Below are 18,440 nucleotides of genomic sequence, written 5' to 3'. Positions count from 1 at the left end.
ATAAAAAAGCAAGAGTTAATAAAACAGAACTCATTCTGCTTCAAGATTTCAATACACTCCCCTGCTATTGAGCTGCATAACACTGGAGTCACAATATGGGGAGGAAACCCTCTCCCACAACTTTGGGGGCCTACCCAACAATTGTAGACATAGACAGGTGCCTCATATCGGCAGGAAGGAGGGGACTTAAAGATTCTCTGTCCCTTTTTTTATGGCCAACCAATTTCCATGCTCGAGAAAGGAACTGGTTTTAGTATTATGAAGTACTGCTGGAACTAACACTTTAAAACATCTTACAACCAAGTTAACAAAGTTTCTTTTTCTTTTGTGTGTTTGTTTGAAGCAGGAACTGGCTCCATAGTCTATTGCTATAGGATAGTTATTTTTTGGAGTGAAAATGGTGCATGTTACTGCAGAGGATCCGCACTACACAGGACACAATATAACGTCAGATTCTGAGACATTTATTTTGGTTAAAACAAATCAAACAGCTTCTGAAGATAAAAATAAACCAAAGCTACTTACTTCAGCAATAACTCCCATTGGTCAGAGGTTATCAACAGTCCTGCCAATTAAGCAGCTAGTCCAGGAGGACACCTGGTTCTCCAAGGTACTAAGGTGCTTGCAAGGTTTCAAAGTCCTTACGAAAAATTCTGGAGCTTCTCTGAGCCGCTGCTGTCAGCTTCGCCCCTTCCTTTTACATTGCTTGCCATTGGGAAGAACATCACCCTTACAGATAGCCAAAAAGATCAATAAACTGTTCATTGCTCAAGGAACTCCCAGTAACCTCTGGAGAAACCCTGCTTCAGAAAAAAAACTGCCATAGAGAGTGAAAGCTGGTGGGAAGGCTAACATGTGTAAACATAAGAAGCTTTGCACATTTAAAGCAGACTTATCACCACAAATTTTACTTTATATAGAAGGGTAGAAAATCTTTCTATATAAAGTTAAAAATGTGTTTTGTTCCTTTCTTCTTCATTAAATTCCATATTTTCTTTTTAAATATAGCGGCATACGTGACCTGATCTCGCGCCTCAGCAGTGCAAAATCGGGTGACGTAGGCAGAAGAAAGGAAGACCAATAAAGATGGAGGAGCAAGAAACTGGGATGAAGCGAGACCGTATGGAAGGACAGCTCCAGGGGGCTTGATAGATCTTCGCATGTAAATGTAAGTGTAATTTTTTTGTTATAACTTTAGTTCCAGTTTATTGGGAAGTTGACAGTTTGGTTGAATGGTTTGGTGGCAGTTTTTTTAATTTGTTCACTTACTGGTAAACAATGCAAAAAGGTTTGTAGTTAATGTAATACCCTTTTATTGGCTAATTTAGGTTAATAAAAAAGCTTACAGGATTTACTAAATTCCCTTTTTCAGGCTTTACCTGGTTCCCGCAGTGAAGTTAAGATCAACAACAAAAAAAAAAACTACGTCAGAGCTACGTCACTCACTTATGTTAAACAATGTGAAATCGATTTTGTGAATTGATAAACTTTGCTGTGAACAAAAACATGACTCAATATAATGGACATTAGGTGCAATAAATCATATAGCTCTGAACAAAATCAGAAAAGCGTTCTTATCAATTTTGGGATATTCCATTTACCTCACAAACCCATTGTTGGTTGTTTTGGAGAACAAGCATTAAAATTCTTCTGCACAATATTCGTCTTGTTATAATGCTGCTGTGTAAAGGCAAATTGCTACTCAAAGGACAGAAATAGAATATGATTGTTAAAGGTTGGAGTTTAGATCAGTGACCCGGTGAGTGGCATTACCCAGCACCTGTGTGACGGGGCTCCGCCATCACTATTATAAAAGCAGGTGTGCACGAGAAATCCCAAAAGAGAAAAAAATATGAAACTGCTCATGTCAAATTAGGCTTTGGGATGAAGCTTGTTTCTAAATAATAGTTAAAGAGAGCCAGGCCTCTTTAAGATTTAAAAAACCTTTTACTCTACAATAAAAGGCAAGAAACTCAGCAGCACAATTTGCCAAAATCTGTTGGTTTTTTGTAAGTTTATGTCGTAGGTTTACTTTATATTTGTGACACCTGTGCCTGTAATCCTGGGCAACCAACTGCAGCAGATTTGCTAAATTTGCTAAAAAGACATTTGTCACTCCACATTGGACAGACTTCATTCTAAATGTAGACACAAATAAAGCAGAAGTCCAGGAATACATAGAAAGAACTCTTGCAGAGGCGTTGCCCCATGATGAAAATTTTAATTTCGTTTGTCTGGAAGAAAGAAAAAAAAAAGACTTTTACTTACCTTATACCCTCAATTCTACAAAATCTCTTCCCATTTGTGATGGGTCCCATGCAGAGTTTTATCCAAGATGCATGTGCTGTGCTTGCAGGCCTGAAATCATCATATACAATGCAGGATCAGTGGTCCTACAATGTAAATAAAGACGTTGAAGGCCCACTCCCAATTAAAGCACTGGAGAAAAGAGGTGCCGCCAACTTCTGGGTGTGCAAGGGATATGTTAACCACCCCAGCCTTAATCCCGATTGTAAAAACAAGCTAAAAGCGGTAACCCCGAGTCGCACTGGGGGCAGTTAAAGAAGTAAAAAACAAACACGTACCTGGTCCTATAGGCAGTCTGCCATCCTCTGGCCACCTCCTCTTCCTCGATCTGTCCACCATCGAGTGCGCAGATGCTCACCAGGAGTTCACGGTGACGTCAGAGTGTACAGCTGCCGCTGGAGGCGAGGCGGGAATTTCAAGTTTTTTTTTTTGTATTGGATATAGTACAAAATACCTGTGTTGAATGCAATACACTGGATTTCTATGTCTAAAAGCAGTACATTGTCTTTCATGAAAACGTATTTTACAGTATAATATAATAGTATGAGTATAACAAAGTTTGAAACACAAAATCATGTCAAAGTTTATTAATAAATTCATTTTTTTAAATGTATTTATTATTTTAACATGATTTTGTGTTACAAACTTTATTGTACTCATACTATTATGTTAAACTCTAAAATAGATTTTCATGAAAAAACATTTACCGCTTTTAGACATATCAATCCAGACAGAAATGAACCGCCCAGGAGGTTAAATTAAACAAACTGATTTTATTTCCTCCCCCTTTACAGGAAACAATCATGAAAAATCATCAGCAACATCAATATGACATCTGTTTTTAGGTTTAGGGTGACAACCCTGCTCTATCATTGATACAGTAAAGTGAATGTTGTCCCCTAGGATAGAAACTGAGAACAAAACAATATAAAAAAAACTGCTGCTGCCCCCACATTGAAAATTGCAATATATTACATTTTTGTTATAGGGTTTCTCCAGTGTTTAAAGAGAATAAACCAGCATATCAAGTAAAGAACAAGGCTGCATCTTAAACAAGCAAACAATCCTTACCAGCACCACTAGGAGTAGATTTCTCTATAGAATCCAGTACCTACACTGTGGAAGCATACCGTATTTTTCGGCGTATAAGACGCTCCCGCCTATAAGACGCACCCAATTTTAAACGAGAAAAATCTAGAAAAAAAAGATTCTGAACAAAATACCAAAAAATCACTCTGTGTCAATGTATCCCCTTCTAATCACTCTGTGTCAATGTATCCCCTTCTAATCACTCTGTGTCAATGTATCCCCTTCTAATCACTCTGTGTCAATGTATCCATTTCTAATCACTCTGTGTCAATGTATCCTCTTCTGATCACCCTGTGCCAAAAAATCATACTCACCCGATACCGCGATCCCGCGATGCTGTGGGCTTCTTCTTCACCTCGCTCTCCTCCTGGCTGCAGCGCGTGTCTCCTCCTCCTCTGAGTGAGGAGAAGCCGGCACACGTGCCCTCGCGATCCCATAAGCAGGCTGATCCAGCCTGCTTATGGGATCGCGGGGGCACGGGTGTCGGCTTCTCCTCGCTCTCCTCCTGGCTGCAGCGCGTGTCTCCTCCTCTGAGAGAGGAGAAGCCGACACGCATGCCCCCGCGATCCCATAAGCAGGCTGGATCAGCCTGCTTACGGGATCGCGAGGGCACGTGTGCCGGCTTCTCCTCGCTCAGAGGAGGAGGAGACGCGTTGCAGCCGGGAGGAGAGCGAGGAGAAGAAGCACGCAGCATCGCGGTATCGGGTGAGTATGATTTTTTTTATTATTTTTAACACGTATTCGGTGTATAAGACGCACCCACTTTTCCCCCCCAGTTTTGGGGAAGAAAAAGTGTGTCTTATACGCCGAAAAATACGGTATATGGCAAACCTATTTTGCTAACTGCATCTGCTAGAGATCATTTACTATCTTTCCCTGGAAACTGAGACTTGTCTGACCTGTGCTACCATTCAGCATCATATTAAAAATAGAGTCTACTTCATTTTCAGAGACTATACTTATATAGGGGATTCTACTACACTACCCTATTTCCTGTGAACTTTTCAAAGGATCATCTCTATTCTGATGTTCACTTCACTTTTCTTCCAAGATTAAGCTATATTTTGAAATCACCTGAACCCCGTATGTATACATAGAGAACTTTTTATTGACCTATCACTACCCCTGAGGAAGCCCACTATGGCGAAACGTGTAGGGTTCTACGGTTGATATGAATGGGTTCATATCTACTTAACCATTCTATGGTGATGTATATTTGTTCAATATTAGCATAAAGCTGTATAGTGCCACAACAGGCCTGAACAAAACCTTGTATGTATCGCAAGAAACTATTGTGACATACAGAGAAAAGGTTGTAATTGTTTTTTGTAACTTTATGTGAAAATTGATCAAATCCTGTATAGATCATAGAAGAGTATTATGACTTATGGGTAAAAAGGTTATAATTCTTTCAAAATTTTGCATGTAAACTTGTACTACAAATTATGTTTTCTATATTTGTGCTGAAAACTCTATCTTTCTCTTTCTTTTATTTAATTATCAAATAAAGAACACGACAAACGTTTAATAATCAGTGGTGCGGTTTTATTGACTGAACATTAAAAAAAAATCAGATAAGAATTACCCATTGCATAATATATATTGAATATTCATGTTTTTTCAATTTTTTTTTTCAAATATCGGACAGTGTCAGAATAGAAATTACACATACAGTTTAAAAAGTACAGTAAATAATAAATAGCACTAAAGGCCACTTGTATAAAATTGTGTTCCCTTATCAACCAAAATTTGAAAAGCGTCTCAGTAACATGAAGGATTAGCAAGCAAGGCACAAATACAAATATTTATCTGATGCCCTAGATGAAAAAAGTTGATTCGTTTTTTTCTACCTACATCAGGACTCTGTTATTATAAAAAAAATAGCTAGGGGAAACATACCAATCAGATCTGGCCGTTATAAGTTTGGCATGTTATAAAAACTTTTTTTATAAACCTGATTTTGTTGTACTTATCACCACTGAATTGTCCCACCAATAGGTTGTCAGCAGATATGGGTAATAGACACTATCATTCTGTTGCCTCCAGTTTTTATACATCAGTCCATTAAGACCACAGAAGCTATTGAATTAGATTCTAAATCAGACAGATTAAATCTGGAAATCTTATCTTCGTGGTAATGCCATTAAAGCTCAACAATGAATATTAAAGCACTGGATTTGTTACAACAACAGCTGTAGAAATCCATTATAGGTAAATGTACAGTAAAAATAAAACTGCATTCACCCTATAATACAATACACAGATATGAATGTACTTGGCAACCCGGTGTGCTGCATTGCCAAAATAGTGCAGGAGTATTTGTTTGTGCATTGATGATTGTTAAACTTCTGGATACACAAAAAGGGCATATATTGAAGCTATTCCTACTAGTCCTTAGATTTCATGGCTACATAAGTTTTCCTTTTTTTTCCAGGACATTTTTAACAATTGTATTACCTGGTGAAAATAAAGGCCTACGAATACAGAAAATGAATGCAGCCACTACATTCAGGAAATGGTAAACCTTAATATATTACATTTTTGTTTAGACTTTATTCGTCCATTCAAAGTGAAGAGGATGCTTTAATGCATTGGGGATTAAAGCATGCCAAATGCATGTGCTAATGAACATGGAGAATTGGAATGGGCTCAAAAGGTTTCTCAAATCAGCTGCAGGTTTTTTTGGTTAACAACTTTAAGTTATACTACGGAACAGGTAATTAACAGATGTTATAACAATAACCACGGTGCAACTAAAGGAACATACAGTGCCCATTTGTTATATTTTTGTAACCTTCTCCCCAAAACTAACTTCTCCCCCAGTGCAAGTCATTGTAACAATACCAAAGCATCTGTCATGGGGTTTTTACCTAAGGAAGAAGTAGGGGACTGCTGACTGATGTATATAATCTAAAAGTTAGCCCCCCCCCCCCCTAGTCCCATTGGAAACGACCATATGACCATTGGCATTAGTACTGGAGGGAAGAATTCCAAGGCTTCTGGAAGTACTTTTTCTGTAATGCCTCTACCTTTCACAATTATTACTCAACTGGGCAGTTTTCTGCTTTAACTGTAGTCAGGTTATTTATTGAAACCTTAAACATGATTGCAAAGAGGCAACTTGCACTCCATTTAGTAAAAAAAATTAAAAAAAAAAATCTCCAGCTAGTTGGACAAGCCATTTAACAATGTTCAATGTATTGTGATGATAAGGAAATAATCACAAAATTTAAATATTCTCCACCCTTTTAAACAGACACTAATGGTGCCATGCACCACACAATATGTTTTATAGATTAGATGTTACATTAGATAAAAACATTTACTCTTATGGCAATCTATTAAAAAATTAGGTTATTCTTAATAGATTAATCGTACATGGATCGAGAATGTTCCTTCGCCATAAACAGTCTGCTGAGACCGCCACATCCATCAGCTAATGAGAGTTTTCCCTACTGTTTACTTTAACATGACTCTATCAGCCTTTGTTTTAATAATTTTATTATTTATTTAGGAGGTTTTATTTAAGTAATTCTTATTAAGTAATATATTTGAAGTCATTCTTCTGTGTATGGGGTAGAATTTGACTATATCACCTTCCTCCCATGTGGCAGTGGTGGACCTTGGTAATGGGCCAAACTGGCACCCACCAGTCTTCAAAGATTCCATAAGTCTTCAAGCCTTTATAAACTCCACATAGAGCTTCTCCTACTGAGCAACAGTAGATTAAAGGAAGCTAAGTGAAATTGTTTGGGAAGGAGGCATTGATCTAAACACATTTTTATGTTCTGCTTTAGCGAAGTGTTTGTTCACTTTAATGCCAGAGTATGTGGTATATAGATAGCAATATTTTTTATACTTGAGAAGTCTTACAAGTTTTGCAATAGCCCATAGAAGAATAATTTAGGAGCAATTACTTGCTTCCAGCATCTGAACAGTGGTCATAATATATAATTTCTTTGGTTCTTTCCTTTTCATGCACACAAGAGGATCTTGCAAGTTTTTAGAACACCGGAGACCTGACAATTAGGTGTCCGGGGGACTGGTGCTCCACAAGAATAGGATTAATTACAGTATTTAGCATAGTCTTTCCATTGCACAAAAAACCCTTTCTACATATAAATTGTCAACCATCTACCAGCTACACCTTTTTTAAATGCGATAGGTTAAAATTGTGAGCAGTATCATAGGAGTATCAAATATTACCACAAACAAGCTGCTTTTTTAGAAATCCTCTATTCATATACCAACTATACTGTGCTTTACATAGCAATCTTATATCTTCTGAATACCATTTCAGTTTTTCAGTGTAGGGTAATTTCAATGGAGAAAAAAAATGTTGTAGCTTTAAATTTGGTCCCTTTAAAAATACCCCCAAAAATCCAGCTGATCACAATGGAATTTCCCTGAAATGTTTTGTGTATTTTATGTATCCATATCATTTTGCAATGTTATTTCTTAGCAGTGCGAAGTTAAACAGGACAAAAGGGAAGCTGTGCACCAACAGCATCATGGCAGTATTCTATTAGAAGCATAAAGGGTCTCTGAACTTCCAACATCTATTTATATAAAGAGAATGCCCTGAGGTTGTTTGGAATGTATCCAGTGTGTCTCATTTCCAAAGCAAAGAAATTGCAGTAGAGGGGAAAAAAACAGCCTAGTGACCACAAAAGCAATAACTTGTGATCCTTTGGTTTATGACCTTGAAAGAAAAATACAGTTTGACTTCCAAACAAGAAATAAAACATTGATTTACAAAAAGTTGTGAAGTAGGGAATATTGGAAAAAGAATTATGTAAAACAAAAGCATATAAATATTTAGAAAAAAATATAAAAGCTCAGCAGTCTATCATCTTAATGGGCTCCTTCCACTTCTCAATCCATTGCAATTAAGTGAACCTTTACATACTTTTAAATTAATTTTATTATGCAATAAATATATTTTAATGATCTATCAAAGGTTATATATTTGCCTTTACTATTTCTTGGCCAGAAAAAGACACCTCTTGAGTATTCCTCTCGCTTTTTTGTTATAGTAATATGACTTCATGGCTACCCAGGAGTCCCCTTGGGTCAATGTTGGACTTCGATCCTATCCTGATTATAATTTAGAATTCATGTGTAGAACATAGGCAAATATTCCATACAGGTGGATCCTTTGCTAGTTGAGAACAATTTTGGGCAGAAAGAAAGTAACACCTTGCTTATCCAACCCTAATTGGAGCTGGGGAAACGAGTATGTTCACAACACTTAAGTTGTGCCACTGCTAGTTTATTGTCACTGTGCACCGGGTGTTACAAATGTGATGTTGACTTCACTGAAACACTGGACAGTGGAACAGCAATTGGCATCTTTCGGTAACTTAAAAAAAACAAAAGATAGGTACTGAAGCACATGGAAACTATATAACGTCTACAATATAATGAAGTCTAAAAAAGCCAATTTGGGATTCCAAAGTTTCGCTACATACAATTTCAATGCATTTACAACATAGATCTCCCATGATTTCCCTTTTATTATGAGTTAGGGACATATTGAAGGACAACGGCATGCTTGTTGCAGCGATTGTTAGGATAGCTTTGTCTATCATGATAATGATATGATCATGATAATGGTCATAATCATGATGATCATGATCATGATAATGGTACCCCTACTAAATTTTAAATAGTATAGGGAGAGTTTGTGTCTAATGATTCCCACTCTTTTAAGGTTCCTCCAAACCAAAAATGTGCAAAGAGGTCTTCACATCTCCTGGCATAGATCACACCACACTTATATTAGCGAAAAACATTACACTTGAGGACCAAACTGAAGTCACTGGCTCCTTCTACCTGGGCTAAGTAATCATTCTGGAATCAAGGAATGTTGGTCACATATAAATGCTAGAGATACTCGAGAACATGTAATTAACATAAAGGTTGTCTTTGTTGACTTTATGAAACTCTTGCTGCAGTCACCAATGCATACGTTTTTTAGGTTGGTGGCTAAGAGACCTAAAGCTAGAGGGGCAACATAACAGCCAGACGGTGAAAGAAAGAGGGATCATCCATAAAATCATAAACCACATTCTGGAGGGATTATTGTAGGTTAGGGGACAACCATCAATGGGTATCACATGATGCCCTAGCATGCTTTACATCAATAATGCTTAATAATAAAACATTGGGGCATTGTGTGATCCCAGCTGTCATGACAATTTGATGAGACTTCTCAGTAATATGTATTATGACTTCTCCTCTCAACTATAAGGGTGCATAAATCCTACATCTATGATTAATGGTTAAGCTAAAACAAAGCCCTTTTTTACGTCCGAGTGTTTTGGAATTTCTCCCTTAATTCTTGATGTGTTGGAGATATGAATAGTAACAGTTGAAAAAAAAAGGAATTGGGCTACATTATATGGCCAAGTTTAGGAAACAAAGGTATAACTACATTGACAGATTTATATATAAAGCAGAATTGTTAATTTTGGGTACCACTAATATTCACTAAACAGAAAAGAAGCCTTCAGGCTGTACATTGCAGTTTAGTTTAGGAAATGCCATTACCAGTTTAGTTTAGGAAATGCTGTGTAAGGGGTTAACAACTTGTCTTTACCAAAATAAATTTGAGAAAACTCAGGTAAAACAGTGGGCTGAATGGAGAGGACTTTACTTACAAAAGGGCTGTAATATGTCTGCTGAGGGCCACATCACTTAGAAAAAAGATTTTGGCACTTGGAACTTGGAATTATAAAAAAATAAAATTCTTAATACTAGAAAAAAGCATCACCCTAATAATGCAAAAAAATGTAAAATTTTGCAAAGTAGTGTAACTTATCTACTGGAGAAAAACTGGCTGTGAATTATTCTATGCTTCTTACCCCGGAGGATTGCGATAAAAAAAAAATGATAAGCCTCCTTTTAATAATTATAAAATTTCAGACTGGGAGTTTACCAGCTTCAGTTTGTCCAGAATCATGGATTCATTACCAGAAGCTTACAAACTGGCATTCTACTTTACGTGTTTGTTATTTATTTTGTTTTACACATGCAAATGTTTAATTTTAAATACACAAAATGCTCCTTTCACCTGGATCTTTCAAAGAATGTAAAAAATTGTTTTTGGTAAATAGCAGTGACAATATTTGGAACAGATTTTTTGCCAATTTATGTCTGTGCCCTAATAGATTAGAGGAGACAATATCCTGAGACAACTCTAGATAAGCCAAATCAAACCCTCTGCAGCTTTCAAAATCCATCAGGACCAGATTGAAGGGGAATAACATATTATTAAACATTTTATTGCAGATAGAGGAAACTTTTAACAAGGTATGCTTAGCAATGGCTTCAGGTCCCTTTGCTGAGGCTATGCTAACTACTCAGAGAGGTAATTATCATATATTACCTGTAATGGGCCCTTTTTGATATTCTTACAGTGATTTTAAGAATCAGTAAAGCAAGCATTTGAAATATTTCAACCTAATTAGATAAGAATCAGCCTTGCAAGAATTTTTTTTTCCTGACTTAAAATACACTGGACACTGCAGTCCGTCAAATTAAAATAAAGATTAAAGGGAGTGTATTGAAATTAATATACAGCTTCCTCCAAAGAGACAAAGGACACTTTTATGACGTAATTCCAAAGATATGTGATGCAGTAGGACTACAATAAACCACTATTGTTTAAATGAAACATTTTTTTTGAGTGGATTATTGACTGTTTCATGTAGCAATAGAAAAAAGTTATTTTATCATTCATGTTTTCATTTTTTATAGCTGATTGTTGTTTTCTGTAAAGGGGTTTTATAATGCCAATTCTAATATATGAGAAAGTTTACAATTGGTTTGATAGGAAGCCGATAACTTTTTGATGCAAGCCCAATTGCACTTTCAGATTAAAACAACTATTTATATTTTACAATCTGTTTTTCTTTAGAAAGCAGCTGTATTAAAAGTGGAAAACCATACCACTGTCAGCATGCCATAGAACCAATGTGCTTTGTGTAAAAGCAGTGGTCCCTCTACATAAGTGTAACCCATCTACCTTGTAGTCTGAACTTCAGTTATGCAATCAGCATAGCCTATACTCCCAGTCAGCAGGCTGCATGGTGGACACTCTGCAGAGAAACCACTGCTACAGCACAGACCAAGGGTGCTTTTCCACAGCAAGGTCATAGGGGGAGTGGCTGAAGTTTGTTTAAAAAATGTCCGATTTAGCGCACTTTTGATGCACATGGAAAGTATTCAACTTAAACTTATAGTTTGACTTTTCTGGGCCAAGTTTAGTAAGACGAGTTAAAAAATATATATTAATGACATCAGTTCATTACTCTGTTCTAATTTATCCTATGGTCTGACGTCTGATATATCAAGAGTTCATCTACTCTCCCTATTGCCTGTATAACACAAATTACCAATAAAGCAGTACACCGGGGCTCCATGATCATGGCCACAGTGCATACCATTTGCCATTGGCCACAGTGCATACCAAGAGAAAAGTTGACCCCACCAAAATCCCTGAAATACATTGAAATTAAAAAAAAAAAAAAGCATTGAACTGACTGCTCTTGTATGTCCCATGAAGACTTTATCTAGTTTCCATGTAAATATTTGAACAACACAAATTTGATAACAGGATGAAAAGCAGTTCTAATTGCCTGCTTGCAAGTGAATTTATTAACACATCCAGGGAGCTAAAGTTTGTATTCTTTCGTCTTTTTCTAACAACCCTACAGCTAATTCTGTTGCATGAGCACTACGCCTGTGGCTGATCTCTTGCCAAAAACTTGTCAAACTAGAGGGGTGTCAGGAGATATGTGTGCCTTTGGCTTATCAGTCCATTTCAGCTACTAAGGAAAGAAAAATTGTATACACAGACCCAAAAAAAAAAAAGTAACCATCAGATACACCTTATCCGACAGTATATAGCAAACATGAAACAATGATATTTGCAAAAGTATCTCTTTATCACACGCAGCCAAAAAAATTAAATACAAATGTAAACAAAAACAAGGCAATATACACAAAATGATGGAGTTTTCCTAAAGTAAGGAATCATTTTTACTAGTAGTGCAAAAACATTTTCTTTTCATTTCCATCTCTTTATGAAAAGTAAAAATTACTCTTCTATGAAATGATTTTAGGAGGAACAAAGTTCCATACCAAACATTTTCCATTGTTTCTATTGGCAAAGCTTTTTGGATCTCTAATGTTTATTAACAAATATGTTTTCATTTCCGAAGCAGGGGAGAGGGGTTATGATTGTTATAGGAAGGGAGGGGGTTGTTATTTATCTAAAGCCTAATTTTTCCAGCTAAAACTCATGACTACCATGCTATTTGGTCAAAATAACAGAATTTTAGGACTTGTTCCCAGTATGGTTTGTTGCCATTTGTATAGGATTGCATTGTATAGGTTTGCATTGTTGTTCTGCAGTGTGTTTTCAAGTTTTTGGGGAGGCCTTACCAATAAATGGCAACACGGTGAACCAGTGCATTGCATTCACACACATTTCCACATAGAGTTAATGCAACATGCTAGAAAGAATAGGCACATACATAGGAGCCTAAGAAGAACATAGCGGGTTCTCTGGCTACCTTGGTTGCCCTAAATCTGAACAAGATACTGGAGGATAGTAGGTGAGGTGAGAGGTGAGCTATAAGCATGGAAATTGCATTAGTGAAGTTCTAGAAGTGCAGGACCTAGAAGTCGCCAAACTGCATCACACCAATGATACACACCAATGTTGAAGGGCTGCAAAACAATTGCATCGATTCTTATTATTAAAAAATATCATATAAATTGTATTTTAACTACTTCTTTGTTAATAATTTATAGTGAATTTTAAATGTCTCTTATTTTAGAAGTCCCATTACTAAAGAAGGTTCACAATTGAGAAAATTAGCTGAGCTGACCAATTATGAAAATGTTAGTTGCCCGGCTGTCCAAGGCTGCTATCAGGGGGGGGGGGGGGTCATTTTGTAACAGCCCTGATCAAAAGCTTGGCATTTGCAATGATGGAACTTTTAGACATGGAGGAAGGTGGCTCAGTAAGTGTACTTAGTATGGGGCCCAGAAACTTCTGATGACGGTTCTGAGGCTGTCATTCCAATCCCTGAGCTTCACAATTTCACATACTGTACACATACTAAAGCTGCTAATCAGCTATTCAATTTCAGCCTGCATAGTTAGATGCACAACATACCAGCCAAGCAACTATCATTACAGTAAGGTTTGCAAAACAGCAGGACCCACATTTGTCTCATGACAAGTTCGCTTAAAGTTCCATTTACACTTACAAACTTCTTTTAACAGCCTGCAGCTGGCAAGTTCCCTTGTAAAAAGACTGAAATTGTGTCTTTCTTTGTAGCAACAGTGATACCAGAAGTCTATATTCTGTTACTGCACAGAATCTGAAAAATTAAAGACAGTCGAAAAAAAAAAAAAAAAAACCCAACATAACATTAGATATAACAATTATTATATTGAACCTTATAACAACATTTAGAAAAATGATATTTGTATAACAGTACTTATGTAAAATTCATACCACAATGAAAATAACCGTTTTCCAGAATATAAATAAGCACATTTCCCTTGGCATGTCTAGATAGAAGTATATAAATACGTTTTAGATGAGTAACCAGTTAAATTCATTCATTGATAAGGAAATGAAAATAAATAAGCTTTATGCTGTCCAGTGATTTTTTTTTAATTTTTTTTTTTTTTTGGTATAGAGGGATGAAGATGAAGAACCTAGACCATTCTTAAGGTAACTTTAATTGACTGGCTTCCACATGCCCAAACTTTATAGGGTACTTTATGTTGCTTTATGGTTATATATCCTTTGCTATACCAAGGCTTTATACCATAATATCCATTATCCATGGCTTTATAGCATAACATAATTGTATATTTTTATTGCTCTGGGATATGACATACAGCTGTTGTGTGGTACGATTATATCTCATGTCAGAATGCTGTGCCGTGTCATATAGAAGAGCAGCAAAAGTGATCAAGTTTCTTTGTGATATAAAGCACAACTAAAAGATTTGTATACCTGGGCTTTGCTTCAGAACCATAACAATGTCACAATAATTTGGGTCTTTGTATGTGATGATGTTAGAATCACTTGTGCCCAAAACTCACAGGCTCGTATCTGTGCAAAAGTAACATAGTGTACAATATAGACAGGTAAGATTTTAAAATATGAGGAACATCTCACTTAATCTCAGATAAGGTGTTAGCCCAACCAAAAAGTATTTAGCTATAGGTGAAATATGGTAGTCTGGGTCAGCTCTTGATTTCTCTTATGTTGGATATGCCAGCCAAAAGATCCCCCTTCCTACTACCTCCTACCTACTCCTGTCCACTTAGGGAGTTTTGGATGTTTTCACACTTCTTTTCCCATTTATTAGGGACAGTGGGAACCCCTAAAAATGGCCATAGCAGATGTGCAGACATAGAAACCCAACCCCAGTGGTACTTTGAAGGTTTCATTTATCTAAGTCAGCCATTTTCAACCAGGGTTCCCTGAGGTACAATAAAAAGTTACTATGGGTTTTCAGAGCGGTGGCTGATAAAGTTACATGAATATTTCTGGGTTCATGGACAATTTGCAAAGCTAGCAACATGAGACAAAAGATCTTTTTAGCTGTCTGTACGGGTGGTATTGTGATTCCAGTGAAAGAAGGGCATTATTCCCACTTACCACCAACGTCAGGGCATTCTTTCTATTGGCCACCAACACAGGGACTTAGGGAGTATGTTTGTAATGTTGTTTTAATGAACCGTCTTTAATATTACAAAACCGTTCCAACTGAATGTGACAATGCTGCTACCCAAAGTAACAATCAGTTTCCTATTAACATTGACCAGTCTTATTTATATCAGTCAAGCTGAAAAAATCTTAAAGTAATGGCTTGGGAGCTATATGTAGATCTCCAGTGTTTTGAATATAGCGCCTGGTTGTCTCATGGCAGGTGAAAAGCACTTAAATAGTACTCAAAGTCCCATAAGTACTTAATTTTTTAATACAGTAGTAGCCTTTTGGTTCGTGATCATCATTATAAATTACATTGCAGTGCTATTTTTATCACATATATCCAACACCTTTAATATTTCATTAAGCAACGTTCACGACTTTCAACACTGCATTGGTTTGCAAAACAGGTTCTTCCATTGTGCTTGGGCAGAGGTGCCTTACAGTCCAAACAATTTTAAGTTATTTTAGGCTTGAAGCAAAACCCAGGTACAGATAGTCATGTAATTTTAAAACTGTATCTAGTAATGTCAATTAAAGTTACCTAAAGGTGGCAAAAAAAATAAATAAATAAATGCAACTCTGAAAATTAAAATCACCATGTTTGTGATGAAAGATGAAATACCACAACCACATTACCCTCTGCATAGTTCCACCCATAAGTTATGTGCCTTTTTCATTACAAAATATAAAATAGATTTTTTTAACATTTATATCATGTAAATGCATGCAACTCATGCTGGAGTCTAAAAGCTGTTTCCTGTTAGTGGTAAGCAACCGAAAGTGGGGCGAAAGAAAAAAAGTGGCGCGATGCAGTGACCACAAATTGAAGCATGCATCTTATGTAGCCATTGGTGATCTTGACTATTCAACTTTGGAAAGTGTATAGTGACTTTTACAAATAGTACGTTGTACGAAAAGATAAATTCCCCCCTCCCTATCCCCACATTTTTTCTTTTTAAATAGGTTTAGAAGGTGTCCATGCCGAATCGGAGATAGCGTCTCCTGTTGATGACAAAGTCATTGGGCCGCTTGGTGTGAATGGGTCTGTATCGGTGTCTGTTTCACCTTCTGCTAAGAAGCGTTTATCTCGCATCCACGTTGAGCCATTAGAACCAAAATTAAAGTCTTCTTTTTCTTGGGAAATGCTGAACCCACTGGGGGACCTCTGAAGTTCATCATGGTTCACTGATAGAAAAGATAATGGGGTGTCACTGTCCCTTGTAAAACTTCTTCTAAGGATAGGGGAGGCCCTCTCGGCGTAAGGACTCGTTACCTCTCCTTCATGCCGAAAATTCACCCGTGTATCTATTAAAGTCTGAATAGGCAAAACTGTTGGCCTTTCAGTGTAGTTGGCTGAAGAGGACATAGACCTTCTGGAACAACTGTCACCATTAAAAGGCATGGGTGAAGTAAAATCCACTGGGTAGTTCTCAAAGAACCCATACTGGTCCATTTTGTTAAATGAAACTTGGTGCAAGTTGTAGGGATCCACATGATTGCAAGACTCTGTGTAGTTAAAAATTACGCTACCGACTTCAGAGTATCGGCCTTCTTTTCCTTCTTCTTCTACGGTTGCCTCTCGAAGTGGATAGTATTCTGTAACTTGGACCTGTAACTGGTCCATGTGTTGCATGTGCATGTCAACCAAAAAGTCCAATTTCTTTTCCATGTCTTGGACCTGATTTAAGATTTATGTAAAAGAACAAACACAAAAAATGCAAAGTGTTAAATGTATAAAAGGAATTTTTACCCAGAAGACTTCGGCTTGTCTAAGGACTTGGTAATCTAAGATAACAAGAACAAGATAATCATTGATAATTGCTTTCATGGGACAGTTGACAACATTTCTCTTCTCCTGGAAATGTTTTTAATCTGATTTTTAGTTGTCTGTCAAGAACGCTAATAAAGTGGTAAGGAGGAAAGAACCATGGAAATGGTTTATTTGGTAGAAGGTTGCCATAATAAAATGTACTTTTCTTATGTTATGAACATATCAGGGCTTTGGAGTTGGAGTCGGAGTAATTTTGGATTATCTGGAGTCAGAGTCGGCATAAAAATCTACCGATTCCAACTCCTATTTATTTACCAAGTATTTTACAGCTATATGCCAAATTTATAAACATTCATGCTGTTTTAGGTTCTACAATTGTTTTTCTGATTTATGTAATTTATATTTTTGAACAAGAAAAGTTGTTCCTGATCCTCTTTATATCTGCAGTCTTTTGATAAAAACAATAAATAAAGCTTTGTTTTCAATATTGTGTTTTTAATTTACAATGTAGGCATAAACTTTACTAGTTTACATATTGGAAATTACAGGCTGGTCAATAAGGTAGAGTGTCAGCTTCCTGGTCAGAAATTCATCTTCCCAAAGCAGACGCCATCTTCATATAGCCTTACAATGGCAGTGATGAAATGCCATGTGTTGTGTTTCAATTAACATGGAATATTAGCATATATCAGCATATTTAAATCAGAGAATTCAGAGTCATTGGTACCATGAAAGGAGGAGTCAGAATCAAAGGATTTTTGTATGGACTCCACAGCCCTGCTACATATATCTTTCATGAGACGGAAACATGTACTGTTACATTTAGGTTTTTTTTAGATATGACCTGTCTGGGTTCTTCACTGACAAATAAAATGGTTGATAAGGGACACTAAGGGACAATATTAAAAAAAGGCTGCCAATGCTTCTTAAGATATTATTATATTACTGATTCAAAGGTTTTAGTAGTGTAAGTTACTGGCTTGGACAAATATACAGATTGGAAGTTCAGTGTTTACCTTGACTTTGCCAGATCTATGTGCTCCATTGTGTTATATTACTAAAGCTAGAGAGAGCCAGATAACTCTGGCATTTATATCACTGATTTATAACACAATGCCATTGTGTTTTTTTAGTTTTAAATTAGATCCTAAAAATATTGAAGTGGTTATTGACCATACTCTTCTAAAATTAATACATTGCAGTGGCTGGGTAAACTTGTGGGTGAAAGTTTGTTTTATTTCTGCTACTTACTTTGGTTTGTGTTTGCATTTTGGATGAATGGATTGCCAAAATTGACTAAAAATTGCCATAAAGGAACATCATTGTTGGTAAACAGAGCCCCATTATTGGTGAGCCTGGCCAACTATTCTGTGTCAGCATCCATAGCAATAGCTGGATCACATGGCTTTGTTGATAAAAGTCAACTTTGCTTATCCACATTCATGTAACACAACTCCAGGGTCTGACCTACTTTGGGAAACACTAAATTTGAAAGTTCACCATGAAACTACATTCAACTGCTCA

At 36.6% G+C, this 18,440-nt stretch overlaps 1 protein-coding gene across 1 annotated transcript in view; it reads right to left on the bottom strand.

The window, feature by feature from the left end:
• Positions 1-4,918: 4,918 nt before the first annotated feature.
• KCNQ3 (potassium voltage-gated channel subfamily Q member 3) overlaps positions 4,919-18,440 on the bottom strand; it is a 124,356-nt gene continuing 110,834 nt past the window's right edge. The window contains exon 12 of the mRNA XM_072413227.1: positions 4,919-16,823. Within this exon, the coding sequence (XP_072269328.1) occupies positions 16,101-16,823 (723 nt within the window). The 3' untranslated portion in view covers positions 4,919-16,100. The remainder of the gene's footprint in view (positions 16,824-18,440) is intronic.

The sequence above is a fragment of the Pyxicephalus adspersus genome, chromosome 5 (assembly GCF_032062135.1).
Source record: "Pyxicephalus adspersus chromosome 5, UCB_Pads_2.0, whole genome shotgun sequence".
NCBI classification, from domain to species: Eukaryota; Metazoa; Chordata; class Amphibia; order Anura; family Pyxicephalidae; genus Pyxicephalus; species Pyxicephalus adspersus.
This window is presented reverse-complemented; position numbering and strand designations above follow the sequence as displayed.